The sequence below is a fragment of the Triturus cristatus genome, chromosome 6 (assembly GCF_964204655.1).
Source record: "Triturus cristatus chromosome 6, aTriCri1.1, whole genome shotgun sequence".
NCBI lineage: Eukaryota > Metazoa > Chordata > Amphibia > Caudata > Salamandridae > Triturus > Triturus cristatus.
Genome location: NC_140589.1, coordinates 1,191,764,906 through 1,191,782,417, shown reverse-complemented (window position 1 = coordinate 1,191,782,417; position 17,512 = coordinate 1,191,764,906). Strand labels below are relative to the sequence as shown.

The following is a 17,512-nucleotide window of genomic DNA, read 5'->3' as shown; positions in this document are numbered from 1 at the left end:
GTTGTATTAGTCTGCCCCAGGGAAGCATCCCAAGGGTGGTGCATGGGTATTCCTATGCAAAACCCATGGATTTTGATGCATTCACCGATTTATCATAAATTGTAAACCTGAGAAGGCACCAAACTGCTACACCTGTACCGAGGAGAAATATGTTTATTTCTCCTCGTTTTTTCATTATGCATCACACATAGAAAGAAGAAAATGCCTCAGAGGATTATTTGTGCAGGAAGGTGCCCCTTTCTGCACAAAAGAATCCTCATACCAATGCTGGCACCCTTGCACCATGGTGCAAAAGTGCTTGCATTGCTGCTAATCAGCACATTGTGCGCCAGCGCTAGGAAAAGTCAAGAATGCGCTGTACGGTGTTAAGTATGGTGCATTCCTGCCCATTCCCTATCATGCAGCGCAGCAAGGTGGTGTGCTGCACTGCGTCATATAATGACAAATATGTCCTTACGTTTTTAAAATCCACCTCACCCATTCCCTTTATCCAATTTGGAAGTTTTGGTCTATTTGCTTAAACATTTTTCTCTATTTTTCTGAATTGTTTTGAGAATTTTATTTTGTTGTTTACTTAAAATTGCCGTTGCTGCTTGAACTGCTTAAACATAATGCATAATTCTGTGAGGAATTACCTGCTGCTTGTACCACAAGTCTCTCTAATTCATACACACCGTAGTGCCATTTTGAATCTTCTCCTGGAACCCATGTCATAGCCCAAGTGTTATTTATGTTGTACCATTACGAGCTCTGATTTTTAAAAGCATATGACTTTCTACTGTATTTTGAATCAGGACATACAGAGATAAATTACAGGATATACTATAAGGAGGGCTATCTACTTGTTCAATTTGTAAATATGTTACAACTTAGTTTCTGCAATCAATGCATATTTATAATTTTTATTTGCAGCATCGACCTGTGATCAAGAACACCAGACTGCACTGGAAGAAGCTAAACAGCCTAAGAAAGACAATGTGTTCATTCCAGAGTGCGCTAATGGTGGACTTTACAAACCTGTCCAATGCCACCCCTCTACAGGATACTGTTGGTGTGTACTGGTAGACACGGGGCGCCCAATCCCAGGCACTTCAACAAGGTAGGTCAGAGTTCTATATACATTCACTAACCTAAGAGATGCTAAGATAGTATTAACTGAATACGTTTTAGAAATGTGTTTCAAAGAGAACTGCAAGAGAGAATTTAGAGAGGATGTGTTGTTACAGCAAGAGCTGCCAACTGTAGAAATGGAAAAACATGTTTGATTCTCGTTGTTGGCTCAACATTCTTTGATTTTGGGCAAATCACCTAATATCCCTGTGACAAAATAATTGTATTTTACCTTGTGTAATATAACTAGTGCTCAAGTGAAGCACTCCACAACTTTTGAGTCTAATTCGCACTATGCAAAAACAGTGGCCGCTCCTCCGCTAAGGAGGAATAGTGTCGCCCCACTGCTTTTCAGCAGTGGAAGGAAAAATAAAATGATAATAACTGAAAGTTATTCTTTTATTTTTTCCCATTGCATGCACAGCAGCTTTGCCAGGCGGGGCAGTGCAGGACTGCTCTGCAGACAGAGCAGGGGAGGAGTGGTTTGCACTCCTAAAGTGCACATAAATGTTTTGGCCGGCCCTCTGGGGCCTGCAAAACATTCATGTGCGATTAGCATGTTCTCTACCCAGGCTGCATTACAGTCTAGGGGGCAAATTCACAGAACTAACTTAAGACACAATCCTAAACTTACTACTTTTGGTATTCACAGAAGGCATTTAGTAGTAGTAAAGTTAGGATTTTGCCTTAAGTTTGACTTAAGACAGACTTAAGACAAACTTAAGACAAAATGCTAACTTAAGTCTGTCTTAAGTCTGTCTTAAGTTTCTCTTAAGTTTGTCTTAAGTCTGTCTTAAGTCAAACTTAAGACAAAATCCTAACTTTACTACTACTAAATGCCTTCTGTGAATACCAAAAGTAGTAAGTTTAGGATTTTGTCTTAAGTTAGTTCTGTGAATCGGGCCCTAGGTGAACATGCCCAGGCTCTCTGTCCCCATCTGAGTGCCGTGGTTTGCCACTCAGACCAATCACAATGCCGCAAGGCAGCATTGTGATGGGCTCAGGGGAGCCTGAGTTTGGGGGCTTCCTGTGCCTTCTTACGTCCAGAGGAGTGACGCGACGAGGAAGATGTGGTGAGGGAGAACACGGCGAGCAGAAAAGTTGAATTTTTTTTTACCCCTCGCCTCTGCCCCCCCCGCCTTGCCCTCACCTATCCGTGCCAGCCATCACTGTGCAAAAATAAAGAAATAAAACTGCAGCAGTACCCTATAGTCTTTTTTTCTTTGAAATATTCTAACATCGATATGTCGATTTCTAGTCGCACACAGTCACTTGAGCCCGGCCCCAGACATACTCTACCCCAGAGGTCTTCAATCTGTGGGGCGCAACCCTCAGGGGGGCGGTGGAGTCCTGGGGAGGAGGGCATGCCCAGACGATCATTAAAATACTTCTGCCTAAGTTTCATTATTGAGTCTACTGTGTTGTGAAAAGCCTTTGTGCTAGGGTGTCTGCTTACCTGAATGAAATGCAAATCTTCAAGTGTAAAGGTTGCTTGGAAGTGGTTCTGGCTTTAATTGTTTGAATTACTCCAACCTTTGTGCTGGCAAAGATTTGTACTTGAAGCCCCTCCCACCATCCACCCATATTTGTCATTTGCTTCTGTCATTGTCCTTCATAAATGCTGGCTTCCGATTCATTATTAGGCTTGTTAATTCCTCCTTAGTACTGCCTTGTCTTCATTTGTAACCTCCCATGAGGACAGGCCCTTTTTCTTTGGTTGTTACTTGGTAGGTCTTCTTTAGTCTCTAAGCACTATTTTCTTTAATGAGTTTCTCTTACAGCAGGAGGGCAAGAGGGTTCCTCATGTGCAGTTGTGACACCAGTTTGTTTAACACATAGCAAACAGGGAGCTCTTCAGGGGGCATGGGAGAAAGAAAGAGGCTACTCAACGATGCCTTTAGGGAGGCCAAAAGTGCGTGATGTAAATTCCGCTAGATCTGACGTGTTTATTTTCTGAACGAACATCTATGTTAAACATGAAAATATGCCTTGGGTTTGCTCCTCCACTCACTTGCTAAAGACCATGACTTCAACAAAGGGGCTTGTACCCTCTTTTCCTGATTTGTTCCTCTGTGAAATGGGTCCAAAAAAAAAGAAACTCTCTGGCTGCAAATGTCTCTTTGGACACACTCTCCCACAACTACAAGTGTGAACCCGATCGGAAGGTATTGGAGAGCTTTACTGAGCAGTTATCCAGTTCTAAAGTGGCAGGTCGCTGCACTTTGCTCCTCAGCTCAGATTACCTGTAAAGGGTGTGCTTTCACCCCTAGTTTAACGTTGCTCTTGCTCATTTTCTTTTCTCCCCCTGCCCGGTACCTTGCTCTGTCTATCGTTTGCTTCCCTATGCCCTCCGTGCCCCTTCTCCCACGTGCCATCATTTTTGCTTCTCCACTCCCGCACCCTAAGGTTTGCTTTCCCACACCCTCCCTGTCTGTGTTCCTTCTCCTACCTTCAGTTTGCTATGCACCCCACACACAGACACACTTTTAAACAAGCATTTGGAATGCAATATGTCTTGCATTTGCGAGAGTTTAAGCTATTGGCATTGTTAATGACAATGCCTTTTATTTAAGTTTTAAAAACCAAAACATAAATAAAAGGCATTGTCATTTACAATGCCAGTAGCTCAGACTCGCATAAAGGCGAGACCTAATGCATTCCAGATACTTGTTTTGAATGGTAGTGAAAAGAGTTAACAACAGAACTGTGAAGTGCCTGCTTTTAACCCCTTCGCCGCGGCACGAATTTTGCCGCGGCGCTTGGGGGGTTTGGGGGCAGCGCGGCGCCGCCATGCTCGTGACGGAACCACTCCGTCATGAGCCACGGGCGCGCTGTGCTCATGACGGAGTGGTTCCGTCACGACTCCGCCCACTCGCGCTAATCGCCCGCACAGGCGGGGAATAAGCGCCGCGTGGGCGGAGCGATGACGGAACCACTCCGTCATGAGCACACGGCGCCCGTGGCTCATGATGGAGTGGTTCCGTCATGAGCAGGGAAGGGGTTAATCATGCTTTTAATCGTAATTGTATTTACACAGCCCTTAGTACCCCTAAGGAGGTGTTGAAGGGACAGTTATGCAAAAAACAATTGATGCTCTGGTATTACAAAAATCTACTTTTCAATAGCATAATTTTATACTAAAACTATTGGCGCATCATTTGTAGCAGTCTGTCTTACACTGTGTAATGCAAGTATAAAATAATGACTTACATATTCACAGTGCTTTCTGTTATAGGCTGAGACATCGTAACACTAAAAATACATAAGTCACTATTCACTGCACCAACCAAGATTTAATTCTGTGGCTCTTTGGTTATTCAAAGACCTCTGAAGTGTATTAACTAACAGAGGTTTCATAATTTACTACTGTCCATTTCCCACTGAGTAACAACTTTTGAAATTTGTTTTTCGTTTAAACTCATTATTTTATATGTTCCTACCTAATGGTGAAACACCTAAAAAACATACAGAACATTTTGGGGCTTGCGCCCCCAGATCATCTCTTTTTTTAATCAAATATCTTTTTATTGGTTTTAAAAGATATTGAAGTGCACAAATATGCAAAAATAACATGCAGGGGCAGGAGACCCCGATGTACAAGAACAGCCGAACAGTACAGTGAGCAAATAGGTCGAATACAGTTTGTGAACTAGAAATCGTCCATTTCCTAATAGCAGGAACATCCAACAATTGAATGTCCTCAGTAGGAGGGAGCTGAAAAGCCTTGGAGCATTCCTGAAAGGAGAGTAACCTCCCTTCTTCAAACAGGTGAAAGAGCGCCAGACAGCCCCGTCCCGCCAAGCGTCAAAAGGACCTTCCTGTAAAGCCGGGGGGAAATCTGGATTAAAGTGTATAGGCATGAACGGGGAAGGAAAGGTGGTGAGTGGAGTGGTCCTGTTCAGGACGTCCCAGACCCCCAAGGTGGTCGCCGTAGGTGTACTAATGTAGGCGTTGCGCTATCAATGTTGTTTGAGGTGCCACAGTAAGTCCCAGATCGTTTTTCCCCTTATTTGTCTGTCCATATGGAGCCATAGCTTATCTGATTCTCGAAGGGATCACTCTGTGATCACCCTCAATTGGGCTGCCCTATAGTAACCCAAGAAGTCTGAAAGGGCCAGACTACCCCCTCCCTCGGTCTTATCAGCAAACGGTTGGAGAGCCTAGCCCTCTGTCCCTGCCAAATAAACTTGGTGACCATTGTTTTTAATTTGGAAAAAAGTGCCCGTTCCACTGGGATCAGAAGGCCCTGGAAGAGATACTATAACCGCGGAAGGATATTCATCTTTATAAGCATTTATCCTTCCGATCCACGAAAGGTAGGCCGTCCGCCATCTGGCGAAGTCAGCTTTAAGTTGGTGCAGCAACGGGGAAAAGTTTGCCCTAAAGAGATGTTCCAGCTTGGGGTTAAATTTGATGCCCAGATAGGTGATGTCTTTGTGAATAGCACGGAAGGGAGTCGCACCCTCAATAACCCTCATAGTGTCTTTCGGCACTGTGAGGTTCGGGAGAAAAGGTTTTGAGTGGTTCACCTTAAATACCGAGGCTCGTTCATATGCAGTAAGCTATGCCAGGATTGCCGGAAGGGAAGATTACGGTCGCGTGACCGGGAGGAGCACATCATCCGCAAAGAGGGATATCTTGTGTTCGTCTGAGCCAAAAGGGACTCCCCCCTATGTCCGGGTTGGCACGAATGTGCTCCGCAAAGGGTTCGATGCTGAGCGTAAACAGGAGGGGGGATAGAGTGCATCCCTGATGGGTGCCCCGGGAAAGAAGGAAAGAATCCAAGGCCACCCCGTTTACCAGGACCTTAGAGCACGGTGCATAGTAATTTGCCTGGACCATTCCAATAAAAGATTTGACGAAACCGAACCGGCGGAGAGTGTGAGTCACAAAGGGCCAGTCCACCCGATCAAAGGCCTTCTTTGCGTCCAGCGCGAGAAGGAACGCGGGAATTGCCTTCAGTTGGGCTTTCTCGATTATGTGAACTACCCGTCTCAGATTATCATGAGTTTGTCTTCCCTTAATAAAGCCCGCTTGATCGGCCTGCACTAAGAAATGTATAATGTTTTCCAGGCGAGTAGCCAGAATGTTTTAGTAGAGTTTGGCGTCCAGGTTGAGAAGCGCGATCGGCCTGTAAGAGGAGCACTGCGAGGGATCTTTCCCGGGTTTGGGGATGACAGAGATCAGGGCTATGCCCATCGAGGGGGTTTCCCGTCGCGAGGTAGCGATATCATTGAAAAGGGTCACCGGTCGAGAAACGAGTTCCGGAGTGAAAGTATGATAAAAGTGGGCATTGAGGCAGTCAGGGCTGGGTGCTTTTTGGAGTTTAAGCGAGCCGATCACCTTTTGGACTTCCTCTGCAGTGAAGGAGCTACTCAGCTCTTCGTTTGTGAGAGCGGGTATCTGGGGCAAGCTGAGGTCCTCTAAGTATTGATCTTGGGCCAGCAAGTCCGGGTGGTCCGCCGTGTATAGAGCGTGGTAAAAGTCCCCAAAAACGTTGGCCTTGTACGGTTTACTCTGGTGGAGGATCCCTTTACTATCTTTTATATGTTTAATATAATTCCTCTCCTGCCTTATGAGGGGCTGGCGAGCCATCAGAGAACCTACCTTGTTCCCTCCCTCATGGTTGCGTGCCTGGAGGCATAAAAGAGTCTTTTCGGCCCCATTAGTGTAGATCGCTTGGAGTTTCCCTTTAACCTTGGTAACTTTGCGGAGAGTTTGTTCCGAGGGTAAAGCCTTATGGGCGTCCTCTGCGGAGCGAATTTCGCTCTCAAGGAGGAGGCATTCTCCTTTGTGTTGTGTCCTAAGTGTGGCCTCCAATTCAATACATTTGGCCCAAATGACTGCCTTAAAAGCATTCCAATTATTAGCTAACGAAGTGTGATGCGGGTCATTGAGGTCAAAGTAATCTTTAATTGCTTTACGCATTTTGTCTCGGAGGAGTCTATCTCTGCATAGGTAATTGGGAAAGCACCACCTGGCAAATTTGGCACGAGGTGCCGGCCAATATAGGGTCAGCTCCAATGGCGCATGGTCAGAGAGGCAGATCGGGTGAAACTTGGAGCCCACCACTGTAGGGAGGAGGGATTGACTCAGGAAGGCATAATAGATTCTGGAGTATGTCCTATGTGAATGGGAGAAGAAGGAATAATCCCTAGTTTCAGGGTGAGCAGGTCTCCATACAACTAACAAGCCCAGACCCTTCAAAGTTGCTTGTAGTGGTTTTCTGAATACCTACCTGCAGCCCTGTGGACGTGTGTGGTATCCAGCACTGGATCCCATATCAGATTGAAGTCTCCAAGAAGTATAATATCCCCCCCTTGCAAATCCCCTAAGGCAGATAAGAAGGAATGGAGGAAGTCATGTTGCCTGGTATTGGGGGTATAGTGCGTCGCAATTGTACACTGTCTGCCCCGTATTTCCCCCTTACCATCACAAACCTCCCGTCTTTGTCAGTTGTAGTGTCCTGGTTTAGAAAGGGGATCAAAGGGTGAAAAAGCAGTGCCACCCCATTGTGTTTAGTGTGGGCCGAAGAGCGAAAGATTTGAGGGAAGGACCTGTGCTTCAGTTGGTGTTCCTCTGTGCGGGGAAGATGCGTCTCCTGGAGGGTGGCAATTTGAATCTGATTATCTTGTGAGAATTTCCAGATCCGCTGCCTCTTGTTAGGGGAATTAAGCCCCTTAACATTCCATGTCAGACAGTTACATCCCACCATTGGACAGTGACACCAGTGCTGCTAGGCTCCCCTCCCTCTTCTGTATTGTGCCCATCGCCGACACCCCCCCTCCCCACCCTGCATCAGCAACCCAAAAGGAAAAAGCAAGAAGGAAGACAGTGACACCAAAAGGCCTTACGAAGAAAAAGAAGCAAAAAAGTGAACCATGTCCAACTTAGATCAAAAACTTGCTCTCGAAGGTTCCAGATCATAGAGGGGATCCTCATAACTAGCAAAAAACTGGGGTGGACCAAATTCCGCCGCCAAGGCCCATGATCATTTCCGTAGATGTTAGTAAAAATAGAAGCTAGTAGCTACTCAGCTCTGTGGTTGTTGCGGTTGGCATCGTGGGCTCACATCTGTCTCTGATTTGCAGTGGCAAAAGTGTCCAAAACAAGTCTCTGTACTCCTCAAAAAAAACAAAAACAGGGAAGCGTCACCCCACGGAGTTCTTGCCCGGTATCCGCTGCTGAAGCAAAAGACCACCTCCCTGCCTCTTAGAATTTATTGGCACGTGTCTGGTAACTCCAGGCCCAAAATAGATGCTGACTCCTCTAGTTCCATGCAGTGATGGTTTTTGTTGTCTAGAGTGAAGGCTAACCCAAAGGGGTAAGTCCAGCAATAACGCACCTTGCGTTCTCTCCGGGCTGCAGTGACAGGTCAGAACTGTTGGCGCTGGGTGAGGGTGGCCTGGGACATCTTGATAGAGATCCCACTCCACAATTTGGAACAAAACCTTATCCAGGGCGCGGGCTTTCTGGAGGACCAACTCTTTTATTTTGAAAGAGCTGAATTTTGCCAGCACATCTCTGAGTTTTCTGGCCTCTCCTGTGACTCGAGGGCCCACTCTGTGCACTGTTTCTAGGCGAACCTCTGGTTCTGAGTCTCCAAGAACTAAGGAGAAGAGCCCCACCATAAATGCCTCCAAATCCGGGCCCTCGCATCACTCCTCCAGGCCCCTCACACGTATGTTTTCCCACCGGGAGTGATTTTCAAGGTCTTCGCACCGGAGCACAGTACTGCTAACTGAGCACGTAAGTTGTCGGATTGGGCTTCCAACAGGCAAACGGGGTCCTTGAACTCCTGATGTTTTGCCTCAAGGTCTAAGGCGCGGGTCCCAATGGAATCAACATCAGATTGCAGGGCCAGACCTGCCTCCCATTTTGGCCTTGAAAGCGCCAAAAGAGGCCCCTATTTCGGCCTTAATGTCGTCCCCGAGTTCCTGTTTGAATTCTCGGAGCGAGGCCAGTAGAGCTTCAAGTGTCAGCGCCATGTTGTTGTCCAACCGTGTCAGCTTGTCGCTAGCTGCCCCCTTGGGGGAGAAGAAGCTGGAGACCTTCGTTGGCTGAAATGTTTTGGGTGGCATGGGCGATCTTCACCCACTGGCAGTGTGGGGATGTCCCTCTGCAGGAAATAGCGTCGGGGATCGGGAGCTGCCCTGGCCCATCACCACCAACCTCCTCAGGGGACTAGGAGGGACCACCTTGTCGGGTCGGAGTCTCAGATTGGCTCAATGGTGCGATGTCGAAGGGTCCAGAGTCGTCACTCACCGTGTCGGGACAACTCCATCATGACCAGGACGTCTGCGCAGCTCAGGGGCCCCTGCTGCACTGCTTGTGCCCCCTGGGAGTGTCCGATCCCCAGTTCACGTCTGCTACCTCAAGAATGCGACTCCCCCCACCGGAGTCACAGGGGGACCCCACGGCAGACCGCCATATCCCCTCTCTGCTAAGAGATCATGGGGTCTCTCGGGGTTCAATGCAGGCAGGTGTAGCCAATGTGAGAAGGGGGGGGTAGCTGCAGTAGAGGGCCTCCCAGGAGCGTTGGGTGGCTGTCAATTCCGGGATGGGTGTCGAGAGCGCAGTGCCTCTAACTTTGGTCTTTCCACATGTTGCAGAGCAGGCACCTGACTGCCGCCATCTTAGTGTCAGGCACCATGGAATTAGTTCTTTAGGGAGCGGAAGTCTCCCCGCTCCTCACCGCTGCTATTGCACGCTGTCTGCTGGGCTCCGTCATTGGAGGCAGCATGCAGGACTCCTCATGTAGGGATCCGAGAGCCAGGTGTCTACAAGTCACCAGAGTCCATCGCCCCAGGGGCCTGGGGAGCGAAATCTCATTAAGCACCGGGCCGCTCACACTCTGCGGGGGATACCGCTGCTCTCACCGCTCCAGCGGGAGTCCCTGCGGTTGAGCGAAGAGGGAGCCGTCATTTTGTCCAGCCCCGTGAGTCTCCTCACCGAGAGAAGCCGTCTCCTCACAGCATTCCAGGGGGGCCGATCTCGCTCCTTGACAACCTTCCCGGCCCCCGGGTGTCTTAGGAAGGGAGGCATCCCGGATTTAGAGCTTTAGCTGAGCTCTATGCAACCTCTTCAGCAGGGCCTGGCGCGTAGCCAAACGAAGTTACGTCCAGACTGCCATGCTGGATGGCCACGCCTCTTAACCACACCTATGAGGTGACTCAAAGTCACCCTGCATGACTTTGCATGGCGTCATAGATATGGAGTAAGATAAAACAGCGCAAGTCGCTGCGTTGTCTTACTCTGCGTCAAGGAGACAACCATGGATTTTGATGCTGCTCCAGAATTAAAAAATCATGCAGCACCAAAATGTTTTCATTTCTCCTCATTTTTCCTCTATTCTTGTGTGCAGCATTCTACAGGTCACATAGCAACAGGAAAACGCCTCTCAGGATTGTTTTTGTGAAGGAAGATACCCTTTGCTGCACAAAAACCTGCCTGCAGCATGAACAAAAGTATTATACCTGATATCATATGTCGGAAGTGAAAAAGGGAGAAGGGAGAGGCCTTTCTCTCCCTGGCAATTCCAGATTCTTTACGTTTTAGGAGGCATATTTCATATTGTGGCAGCAAGATGAATTATGAGGTTTAATAAGACTGTCAATTTTGACACTTTGCATGTGGCCACTTTATTATACCAGATGCACTGAACAACAAGAATATTGTATTTTGAACTGTGCGAAGTGATTGAAGGTTATTTACAGATAGTACAGTTACATGGATGTGAATACAGATGCATCTTGGGACTTTTAGTTACATGCCTGTGTCACATGGTAAGTTGAATATAAAGCACCTGTGTTTGATGAGCACTGTGAATTGGCTCAGCAAATCTTTGTGCATTTAATTTAACGGGATACTCCGTCCCCGTCAGCTGTGGCCCCCTGCAGGGTTGGGAGCCCCCGTCGATGGAGAGTTTTGGCTATATATATATACATATATATATATATATATATTATCTATAGTTATAGTCAGGACCGTGTTCCCATAGGAAATCCGCAACATTCTATTTGGAATAACTTTGGCGCCGGTTGACGAATCCTCGCGAAATTTTCAAAATAGGTGGGGCGCTCCGCTCCGCTCCTACCCTGAAAGTCTCGGGGGGATTCGTCAAGCGGGGGCTGAGAAAAAAGGGGGGTCCCAAAACGCGTTTTCCCCATGCAATTTTCCATAGGGACCTTTAGTCCAAGGTACAGCCCGAACGGCTGAACAGAATTACTTGAAATTTGGCAGAGAGGTAGTCCTCAGGTCAGGGATGTGCCTTTTGCAGGTCTGGTGTCAATCTGTTCAGTAGTTCCTGAGAAAATCAAAAGTAAAATCATATATATATGTGGGCGGAGCCTAACCACACATCTCATCCTGAGATCTGATTGGCTGTCAGCACTTCATCCAAGAAGTGTTGGCAGCCATCGTGGGACCAATATACATGATAGCACCTCATTAAAATGCATTGCAGTTAATAGAAGGTTTTAAGACTTTAGTTACATTATAAATCATTTGTTGATGGTACCATACTCATTTTAGGAATTGTGGTATGTTCTAAGGTGATTTCACCATGTGAAAAAGCCTTCTGCTGGGATATCATGATTGAGAGAAAAATATTTTCTCATGCTTTTCCCACAGAGGTTTGGAAGGTGATCTATAAGCTAAACTGAGAGCTTATTTTCTGTAAATTCACATTATCTTTCTCAGTCATGTGAGAATGAAGTCTGACATTCTCAGTAAAACATGTACATCCAACAAGGGCAGAGACTGTCAGTTGATTCTTTTGTGTTCTACTGCAGCTTCCCAGAGTGTTCCAAAGAACAACTAGAGCGCTAACAGTCCTACTTATGATAAACGTATGGCACACCTGAAGCCATCTTGCTTGGATTAAAGTGGTAACTCTTAAAACATTTAATTTAAAAAGGAACAAAATGAGGGGGTTCATTTTTCCATAAAAAGTATGATTAGTGCTGCACAAAGAAAAATTAGGGCACATTTTGAGTGACTTCTCAAATCCTCTTCTATTTCATTAAAAAATTCTGACATGCAGACTGAAACATGCACTTTCAATACCAGCAGCAGCTTTCCCTGGTGAGCAGTAGCTTTACTACAGTGATCTAATGAGCAAAAAGAGTGCTAACATTCTGAATTTATGGCAAATGTGTGACACATCTGAATGCCTTTGGAATCAAAGTAAAAAACTGAAAGTATTTCCTACTGAGGAGACTGCAGTAAATGAGGAAATTAGGAAACTTCATAACAAATAAGTCTGCCAAGATGGCCACCAGAGACAAAAGAGCCCAAATGTAGCCCAAATATCACCCAGATGGAGCCCAAGTATAGCCCAATGACAGAATGTCCCAGAGTGTTCTTAAAAACAACTAGAGCGCTTACTGTCTTCATTATGACAAAAGTATGGCACACCTGAAGCCTTCTTGATTGGAATAAACTGGTAACACTTAAAACATTTAATTTAAAAAGGAACACAATGAGTGGGTTCATTTTGCCATAGAAATTATGATTAATGCTGAAGAAAGAAAATGAGGGCACATTTTGAGTGACTTCTCAAATCCTCTATTTCATTAAAAAATTCTGACATGCGGACTGAAACATGCACTTTTAATACCAGGAGCAGACTTCCATGGTGAACAGTAGTTTTACTACAGTGATCTAATGAGCAACTAGAGTGCTAACATTCAGAATTTATGGCAAATGTGTGACATATCTGAATACCTTCATGATGGAATCAAAGTAAAAAACTGAAAGCATTTCCTACTGAGGAGACTGCAGTACATGAGGAAATTAGGAAACTTCATAACAAATAAATCTCCCAAGATGGCCACCGGAGACAAAAGAGCCCAAATGTAGCCCAAAATCACCCAGATGTAGCCCAAATATAGCCCAATGACAGAAGTGTGCAAAACACTTATTATTTTGTGTTTTTGCAGTGTTATATAGTGCAGACTTGTCAGGTATTGGAGTGCTTTACGTGAGCATTGGTTACATCACACAAGAACAAATTCATTTTGGTTGTAGACATGGGGAGACTAAGTTATTTGACCAGAATCACAGAATGTCCAGCTGAAGCAGAAACTCCAACCTGGTTCCCCAGTTGCAAAGTCTGCAGTTCTGGAAGTAACACCACATCCTCTCCCCTAAGTGCAACATTTAATCAAGTGGTCAACTGGATAAAAAAACATAAAGGTAACAAATAATTTAAAAGTGCTTTCTCGCTATTTGAAAACTCAGAAAATATGTCCTTATTTTAGTCTTTTAGAGCACTAACCATAATTTTGATGCCAATAAGACCCTCTCATATATGTAATTTCTAAAGGAAATGCTCTAGGTATTACAGTTTTGATTACATCAAGATGACGTCAGGCGTTCCACTATTTGTAATAAATATAGAATGTTAGCAATCTAGTTGTTCATTAGGATACTGTTGAGAGGCAGAGGCCAGGGGCACGGACTCTGAAAATTGAAGGCAGGTAGGAGGGTGCAAAGGCAACATTTTAACCACACTGAGCAGGCAGGAAGGGCCGTGGCAGCACAACAGACTATGGAGGGCAGTGGAAAGGGGGGCAGGTGCAACAAACCAACAATACAGGACTTGCAAGAGAGGCTGTGGCAATGTAATAGACCATTGTGGGCAGAAGGAAGAGGCAGTGGTAGTACAACCATACATGCCAACAGACCCGATTCAGCCAGGAAACGTCCAATGTTTTTAAGCTCAAATGGGCTTTATTTTATCTGTCTCCTGTCTACAATCTCCTCTTTTTCAATGTAACTCAAAGGGGAAAATCAATACCCCAGTTTTTTTTCAAAATCTCCCTCTTACCAAGTTCAAAATGTTCGCAAGTATGGTACATTGGATCATGGAAGGAAATGGGGTAGGGACATGGACTTGGATAACAGAGGACAGGAGGGACATGGAGAGGTGCACCAAACTGACCCTGCAGGGCAGGCATCAGGGTTTGCAGCAGCACAATACACCACACAGGGCATGCGGGACGGGAGTGCAGCACAACAATCCATAGAATGCAAGAGGGAGGGGACAGGACCATGCACATGGACAACAGAGAACAGAGGGGCTAGAGGCAGGACCATAATGGACAGACAGGAGAGAAAGCTGCAGCATAACAGACCATAAAGGGCAGGAGGGATGGATCAGGGGCATTACAATGGAACAGACTAGCTAGGAGGGAGGGAGTAGGGGTCTGCACATGTAAACAGAGGGCTGGGGGCAAGGGGGCAGGGCAGGAGCAGCAAGATAGCCATGGAGGTCAGGCAGGATGGGCCCTAGAAGCAAGACACACCATGAAGAGCAACAGTGAGACTGTGATGGCATACACACAGACCATGGAGGGAAGGTGGGAGGGGTTCAGGGGAAGCTAACTGACCACACAGGGAAGGTGGGAGGGGCCATGGCAGCACAGAAGACCATACATGGCAAGTGGGAGGGTTATGGTAGCACAATGGCTATGATGGGCAAGAAGGAGGGTGCAGGGGCATGCACAAAGGACGATGGAGGATAGAAGGGAGGGTCAGGACCTGTGCACAGACAAGAAAGTTCAGGGGAAGGGGCCTCACAACAGACCGCACGGGGCAGGCAGGAGGAGCAGTTGCAGCACAACAGACCAGGGAGGGCAGAAGGGTGTGGCAGTACAATGGACCATGTAGGACAGGAGGAAGAGGATAGGGGCATGGCATGTGGACAGGCAGGGTGGAGGTGGCAGGGACAGGTTACAGTCATCTGACAATGCTAGGCAGGTGGGAGGGGAGTGGCAGCTCAACAGAACACTCAGAGTAGATAGGAGTGGCAGGTCCATGGGACATGGTGGGCAAAAAGGATGGAACAGGGGCATACACAAAGACATCGGAGGGCAGGGGGAAGGAGAATAGGGGCAGCAAGCTAAGCACAGAGTTTAAGCAGGAGGTCAATGATGGGGCATAGAATTGGGCAATGGAGGGCAGGAGGAGTGGACTGGTCCATCATACTAAATTGAGGGCAGTGGCAGCACATCAGACCATGCATGGCAGGAGGGAGGAGGCTAGTCCATGGATTCACACAACAGAGGATAGGGAGGAGGGGGATGGGGCAGCAAGCTAACTGTTCAGAGAAGGCGGGTATTAGGAACTTTATTGTTTTTAAAACGTGTGTCTGTGCGAACTACTTAAAATATGAACAAGTATGCAGCATAATCTCACTTTTATTCAGGAAGAAGAGGACGTTTGTGACTTCGGGCTCACTTGGCAGAAACACCCCCTGACCCTCCACCCCCTATCACAAAATGTAATGCCCGTGAAAAGGGTAGGTGAACACAGTGTTATATAGAACATAGTCCTGAGAGCACGATTGAAAATGATAACTAGATATAGTGTATGGTATAAACTATGCACCAAAAAGTGTGATATAAGATGAACCGGGCGTGAAATATAATATGGAATACATTGTGCGCAATGACAGATTCATTGGAGAGCACGAGATAGCACAGGCACTAGCGCGTGCTATGCGATATGCGCCTTGGAGTGTAATATGCACAGGGCAGTGTTGTGTAACCTAACTAGTCTCTAAAGTTGTAATATAAAATATGTGCTGGGGAGTGTAACGTTGCATATGCACTGTGACAAAGATATGGATCCCAGATTGTAATATGTATGGCATAGCACTGTGCGTTATAACATAGGCATTGAGGAAGGCACGTTAGATGGGGCAATATAACCCGTTCGAAGAAAAGTGTGGCTTGACATATTCACGGGGTGGTGTTACAGTGCAAATGGGCTAGGAGTGTCATAGCATATGCACTAGCTAGTGGAATACAACACAGAGGTGTGTGGCACTCAGCAGGCAATGGTGGGTGTAAGACAGCATTGGGCTCTGCCAGGAGCGCGCTGTGACTCTCAAGTGATGTTCGTCCCCTTTCCAGAGAGTAAAATAAAAAGTATTACACATCCGGCATTGGATGTGTATTTATTAACCGTGAGGGGGGTTTCTTGCATAGTTTTGGTCGAATTTTTGTCGAATCCCCTTTGAATGGCTTGGTGTGCATGTGTATTAAATGTGCCCGTCAATAGCTACCCATGTTTGTATAAATAAACGACAAGGGTGTCTACCGGGATTAGGCACGGTAGGGCATCAGACATGTCAGAGCTTCACTAGTGGTGTAAATACATTCCACGTGGATTCATTGTATGCATAGTCGCCTTTTAATGAATATCACGCAAATCGTCTTGGTGATAGGTACGTACGGTTTGTCCAGCATGTCCTAGGTGTGTCTATAAATATATATTTTTTAAAAATAATAAAAAACAGTGGCCGGCCCTGGGGATTGGGGTAAAAAAATATAATTAGGAGACAGGCCCTGGGGGATGGGGTCATCAGGGCCAATAAATTAGAATAAGAAGGGGAACCACAAAGCCCCCCTTCTTAAAAAATTAAAATAAATAAAAGACTGGCATCGTGCCGGAGGCCACGCCCCCTCCTTGCAGCACTCTGCAAACGCGCCCCCTGGCGAGTTGTAAGTTGGGGAATTAATTCCTCTTCAATACTGAGGGTCCCTGAGGGCCAACTAGCACAACAGGCATCTCCAGTATGCACCAGGGAGCTGCGCTGCAGACAGGTGTTCTGAGGCCAAGCCCCTTTTTACACCTCTCTGCAACGCAGCTCTGTGGCGCTTACTGGAGGTACCTAGTGGTCTAGTTTGACCTTAGGGACCCTTAGGATTCAAGGGGACTTAATCTCTCAACTTAGAACAGCCACAGGGCGCGTTTACACAGTGGTGAAGGGAGGGGACGGGGCCTGAGGTGACGTGTGCAAACACGCACTATGGCACGTTTTAAATTGGGGATATAATTTTCCTTCAATACTGAGGGCCCCTGGGGGCTAACTAGCCCACCAAGTGCTTCCAGTAAGCGCCACTGAGCTGCATTGCAGAGAGGTGGTCCAGGCCGTGCCACTTTTTACACCTCTCTGCAACGCAGCTCTGTGGCACTTACTGGAGGTACCTAGTGGGCTAGTTGGACCCTAGGGACCCTCAGGATTCAAATGAACTTAATCTCCCAACTAAAAACAGACACAGGGCGTGTTTACACAGTGGTGAAGGGAGGGGACGGGGCCTGAGGTGACGTGTGCAAACACACCCTGTGGTTCGTTTTAAGAGGTCGTTTTAATCCCCTGCCCTATTATATACTAGGGGCTTACTGAGGAGGTCATGCTGATCACAGTGGGACCCCAACGCATAGTGTTCCCTAGTGTATGTAGGTGTTTTCACTGTATTCTGAGTGTCTTTTAACATAGCACTGGCTCTAGGACTGGTTAGTCAGACTCAGTTACCACCAGTATCCGTCTGAAAAAGTTGAGGGTACAGGATGATTTTGCAACAAGGCTTCTTTCTGCACTTCTTTTGGT

The 17,512-nt window shown here is 46.7% G+C and overlaps 1 protein-coding gene across 4 annotated transcripts in view; it reads left to right on the top strand.

Moving 5' to 3' along the window:
- The window catches only part of SMOC2 (SPARC related modular calcium binding 2), a 1,475,178-nt gene that overhangs the window by 1,097,946 nt on the left and 359,720 nt on the right, over nucleotides 1-17,512 (top strand). For all 4 annotated transcript variants that reach the window (XM_085612111.1, XM_085612114.1, XM_085612113.1 and 1 more), the window contains exon 8: nucleotides 913-1,099. In XM_085612111.1, the coding sequence (XP_085468237.1) occupies nucleotides 913-1,099 (187 nt within the window). The remainder of the gene's footprint in view (nucleotides 1-912; nucleotides 1,100-17,512) is intronic.